The following is a 5,951-nucleotide window of genomic DNA, read 5'->3' as shown; positions in this document are numbered from 1 at the left end:
GATATGCCTAGGTTGTTGTTCATTATATTTGCAACAAAAAGTATGTCATGATGATATTGTGTCTATTATTGTCATCTGTATGCTAGTTACTGATAGCTTACTTTCTCACAGGGTGGAACAAGTAAGAAATATCGTTTTAGACACCAATGTGCAGGAATCTCACTTTTTTCCTATCTGATTGCAGGTTATATAATGGTACCTATGCTTCGTACCTTATCTAGCCTAGCCAGAGGAGCCAACTCATTGGAGATGTTCTGCAGCGTCCCTGGCTGTCCTATGGATGACAACACCAACTACATCACAACAGAGGACCATCAGACATGCTTTTGCCAAGAGCAGGGTAGTGCATCCATCTCGTAAGTGGTAGGACTACGAAATATAGGATGATATGGCTATTATAGACTAAGATTCTGTAGTAGCTGGCTATATTGGGCTGGGATGTGGGGGTTTTCCTCATATGGACCCTGCTGAGTTTTTCTGTGCAATCCAATCAGATACGTATGGAAGCTTGTTCCTGCCACCCACCCCAAAAAAATATCTGACTTTGTGTTATGAAATAGTAAGTCATAATTATGAGAAGTCATCATGAGATTGTAAGTCATTATGATATTTTTTATTTAACTATGTAAGACAGTTAAGGACACATTATTATTTACAATGACAGCCTACCTCAGCCATGGGACTCCCAATCACAGCTGGATGTGATACAGCCTGGATTCAAACCAGGGACTGTAGTGACACCTCTTGCACTGAGATGCAGTGCCTTAGACCACTGTGCCACTCGGGAGCCAGATACGTTTAGGTGATCTGTATCACATGAATCCAATATGCACTTTGCATCAGGCCTGCCTCAACTTTCAAGGATAACCTCATGTATATCCTATAGCCAATCACACATTGTGTGTGTGTGTATGCGAGAGAGAGTTTGTGGTGGTAATGTTCCATATTAATGGATTGGAGCGTTTTATTGGTGCCTGTATGATAACATCTGGTTGATATCAGATTTCATTAATTTCTGTAAAACGTTCAATTAATAGCTCAGGCATTTATTTCCTTAAATCACTGAACACAGCTTTTGCTCATTTGCATAGTTAATTGTTTAATTCCAGTATTCACTTCCAGCATTTTAATAAATTTCTACGTTGCCTGCACTGTGTTATTATTTACACACTGTCACGTTTCTTTTGTCTTAGTATGCCTCTATGTAAAAGTAAGAAAAACTTCCTTGACAGAATTATTTTCCACTTTGACTGTGCATTTTCAGCAGTTCTACCACTAGAGGGCGATTGGCCAATTTCTAGGGTCTCTACTCCCAAAATTGTTGACCGTTTTTGTACTTGCTAGGATTTCTCAGCTGTTAGCAGCCAATGGCTAGCACTTTCTCTTACTGGCGATAAAACGGATGATTGCCATTTTTTTTTATCATTACTGAATCATTTAATGTAACAAATCAAACTTAAACCTTGTAAACAATTCATGGTAATTTATGTTGACCTTGTAAATGATTCATTTATAGACGCCGTGTTTATTTTCTGAAATGTGTGTTGTTGCTCTGCTATTAAAAGAGACAGGTGGCTATTTGAGACTGCGTTTTAATAGAAGTTTTATGGTAATTCATTAACTCAATTTATTAAAGGGGCAATCTAGGAATGGTACATATTTTTTTTACTTTTAAATTATTAATATATAGCCATTGATTCTTGAAGAATGTATCTTCGAAATGCCTCATGAACAACGGTTTTACTCCAACCCAAAATATAAGCTTGTTTTACTCAATTTTTTGTAAATAATCTAATTGTAAACAAACACTGTGTCTATGGAATTGAGAGTGGTTACAAAATTCTCCTGCCCCATTCCTCAGCTGTTTACCAAATAAAGTGTTGGGGGACAATGCTTTATTGCTTGAATCCCAGATTGCCCCTTTAAAAGGGGTCAACCTGCAGAACTAGTCAATGTCCATGATCCAGACTTACTATCTCGTAATAATGACTTACTGTCTCATTATTATGAGTTAAGTGATAATGCCGGTGTTTGGAGGATATATTGGCACGGGTATTGCTAGTCGAGGGCCAGCAAACCGTAATGATTTACATATTTTCATATTTTTTTGTTACTTTGATTTGATTAATTTATTCATACAATTTCATCCATCCACAAGATATAGTCTCGACACAAATCTAGGGTTGCTACCCAAGCCGGCTGGTCGTTTGTTCTATCGGTTTGGTTGCCAGAGACAGGACCCAGTCGTTCAATCTTTTTGTTCTACATTTATGGACGTGATCCAGTCGTTTGTTCTAAATGTTCCTGCTTGCTAGCTAGCCAACTACAGCTAACTTACAGTCACATAAGACAAACAGCAAAGTAGCTGCATTTGTGTTTGTTTAAGCTGTTTTCGAGTGACATTCATTTGGATACATCCATAACATTGCGCTAATGATGTGTGATTTCGCCTGGCATAGAAAATGTGCTCTCTCATCAGGACACTGTTGCTCAGAGGAGCTAGCCAAAAACACAGCTAATACAATAACTTCAAACTGAAGCTGGAAATAAGGCAAACAACCTACACTTAGTTTCATTTTACCTGTTTTTTTTATTGACAGTTCTTTATATATATATACCCATAAAAATTATGCTGATTCGTGATTTCGACTGGCTGAGAAAAGCTGCCTGTCTGTCTCATCCCGACTCCTGACACGTTCAACATTACTATGGGACAGCTGGAGATCGAATTTGAATATTGAAACAATATTGCAAATGTCGTAGAGACAGAGAGCAAGGTTTATACAAATATCTGCTGTTGAAACTAAATGTTATTCGAAAACAAATGTGAGATAATGTCTAGATGCTTTTTATAGTGGAGATAAAGTTTATAAATTGCCTGGCTGGGCTGATGAGACAGTGGATTGCGCGGTCAGATGGAACAGAGTAAATGGGCATTTTAAACTAATTTGTGGATTCGACACCGGCTGGAATGCGGTTTTAACCAATCAGCATTCAGGATTAGACCCACCCGTTGTATAATATCTCCTAATTAGGGCTTTGTATATCATTAGTTTGATTTACTATCTCATAATTATGGCTTACTATCTCATAATTTTGAATTATTTCATAATCATGATTTACTATCTCTCACGATTTGGCCTACTATCTCATGATTTGCAATGTCATAATTATGACTTAGTAAATCATAATTATGGCATAGTATCTCGTAACTCGTAGTCAGAGTTTTTGGGGGGAGGGTGGCGTGAACGGGCTTCCATAGTTATCATCCAGGTTATGTAGCATAGTTTCAAAGAATATTGCACAGTCATTATGGAGCGCGAACGCCTATATTGGATGGATATGCTAGGCAGCGATACCCCGGGTGGAAAAGAGAGTGCATTCAAACTGGTTTTCATAGCGACTGAGTAACTCCTTTAACTTACTTCCTGATGTGACATACAGTTAGCAGGAAGAACTGCGTGTCTGGAAAAGAAAACGGACACGTGGATTATCATTGCTCCTCTAGCTCTAGGCAAGAGCCACGGGAAAAAAACATCCCCTCTGTGGCTATCTGTCCTTATTCTCCCGTGCTCTTCACCCCATCACACTGCAATACAGTTATGGATCCCCGTTAAACGAAAGGAAATGATACGTCGGCGCGAACATCGACCAAGCGTTTCTTTTTGTCGGCTTTCCTCACTCAGTCCATAGCCTACTGAACTGCGACGCGCAGGAAAAAAGCAAATCTCAAACATTAGCATCTCTTGTTGAATGGCAATTCTGCAAAAACATGGAAAGATCTCTGGTCCAGATGTGGTCTGCCTCAAAGAAACCCCGTCAGACACAATCGATGACGCTGGAGGTCATCAGAAGAATTGGAGTGAACATAACACGAACTGGCCCAGGTGAGTGAACGAAGGAAGGTTTTAGTAGCCATCATTTCCCCCAAAGACTAAAACTACCATATTGAAATTACGGACGCTTTCTTATGTTTTTAATAACAGAACACTATATGAGAGATGTGTTAGCTAGTTCCTTATTTTGCAAATGCCCTACAAGTTAGAAATTATTCGAGCTCTTCTGTGGGTTACTGAAAGTAATTGGCATCGGCAAAATTTAATTTTCAGAATATTTTCTCTCCCTTGACGTAAGCAAACAAAAAGTACGACTCATACAAATGTAGCTTTGTGTTTGATACTTTTGAGTCTTCTCTAAAAGTATATACAAAGTGTAGACCTACAATGAAGCCATAATGTAACCATATAAAATGTAGCTAACACTGCTGTGAGGGGCATTCTCCCCAAAATACTTGACTTTTAATCAGATGCCTGTCAGCTGGTGGTCTCCACGTTATTTTACTAAGCTGCACACACACAGCCTTTGAGACTTTCAAAGATACTAGGAAGTCTGATAGTCAGGCATTTGATTAATTTTCTTAGGATCCATCATAGCCTTATCTTTGTCTTGTCAACTAAGGATTCAGCCAATACTTATCATGAGATGTAGGCTTAACCTAGCTAGTTAGTACAATTTAGCATAGATACAATTTATACATTTGAAGTAAAGTGAATGCGCCTAGTTGGTTAAGTTTAACGTTATACATGTCTTATGAGCCCCATTTGCCGTTTTTAAAATGTAGAAAAGCAAAATAAATGTACATATGTTGGTTTTACTGAGAATAGCACACCCACTCTCACTCCTACTCTCGCTTACAAACACACCACACACACGCCATTGTCTTTGCTACACAATCATTCCCTGTACCCGCTCTGCAGACCCCTGGCGCGGGTATGGACGGTGGTGCTACTGCTGGGGACCTGTCTGCTGTACTGTGCCCGCGTGGCCATGCCCATCTGTGCCGTCAGCATGGCGGAGAAGTTCAACTGGACCAAGAGGGATCAGGGCATGGTGCTGGGCAGCTTCTTCTGGGGTTACTGCTTCACACAGGTCCTCGGAGGCTACGTCAGCGACAGGTGGGCAACGAGAGGAGATGATTATAGAGTTATTGTCTGTTTGCTCATAAATGTGCACATACATTGTCTGTTTGCACAACCAGCAGCTGCGCTCACTACATACAATAGCTGGAATAAACGGTGTACATTGCGTTACATTTGTTCACCTTTAAACACAGATGGACAATCGGGATGATATGAGACCTGCGATTTGAGAATGAAATAGCTTAATACTTTGTCTGTTTTACACATACATTTGTTTTACGTCATACAGCTGCTCCATTGGTACAATAGACTATAAAACAATACATTTGATTTAACTCATATTCACTTCAAAACACCCATTACAATGCTATTACCCATTAGCCCAAAAAGCAAAAGAGCACCTGAGGGGATAGATAAAATGTCACGGTGCAGAGATACTATTGTACATACTACAGAGTATAACGGGAGTGTAGTTTGGGGAGCTTGAGAAGCCAATACCCATTTCAGACAGAAGATGAGTTATTTGACCTTAAATTATAAGGCCGTGTTTATATGGCCCCCTTTCAAACAGCCCCTTATTTAGCACTTATTTGCATGTATAAACCATATACATACAGTGCATTCGGAAACTATTCAGACCCCTTGACTTTTTCAAAAATGTTGTTATGTTACAGCCTTATTCTAAAATTGAATAAAACAAATGTTATTTTATTTCACCTTTTATTTAACCAGGTAGGCCAGTTGAGAACAAGTTCTCATTTACAATTCCTCATCAATCTACACACAATAACACATAATGACAAAGCAAAAAAAACAGGTTTTTAGACATTTTTTCTAATTTATAAAAAATACAAATCAGAAATACCTTATTTACATAAGTATTCAGACCCTTTGCTATGAGACTTGAAATTGAGTTCAGGTGCATCCTGTTTCCATTGATCATCCTTTATTGGAGTCCACCTGTGGTAAATTCAATTGATTGGACATGCTTTGGAAAGGTACACACCTGTCTATGTAAGGTCCCACAGTTGA

General features: G+C 38.9%; 1 protein-coding gene across 1 annotated transcript in view; it reads left to right on the top strand.

Moving 5' to 3' along the window:
• Positions 1 to 3,292: 3,292 nt before the first annotated feature.
• LOC139559801 (voltage-gated purine nucleotide uniporter SLC17A9-like) overlaps positions 3,293 to 5,951 on the top strand; it is a 29,620-nt gene continuing 26,961 nt past the window's right edge. Inside the window, exons 1-2 of the mRNA XM_071376161.1 lie at positions 3,293 to 3,887; positions 4,758 to 4,955. Coding sequence (XP_071232262.1) covers positions 3,754 to 3,887; positions 4,758 to 4,955 — 332 coding nt within the window. The 5' untranslated portion in view covers positions 3,293 to 3,753. The remainder of the gene's footprint in view (positions 3,888 to 4,757; positions 4,956 to 5,951) is intronic.

Source organism: Salvelinus alpinus, chromosome 30 (genome assembly GCF_045679555.1).
Source record: "Salvelinus alpinus chromosome 30, SLU_Salpinus.1, whole genome shotgun sequence".
Lineage (NCBI taxonomy): Eukaryota > Metazoa > Chordata > Actinopteri > Salmoniformes > Salmonidae > Salvelinus > Salvelinus alpinus.
Note: the sequence above shows the minus strand (reverse complement) of the source record. Positions and strands in the feature narration are given on the sequence as shown.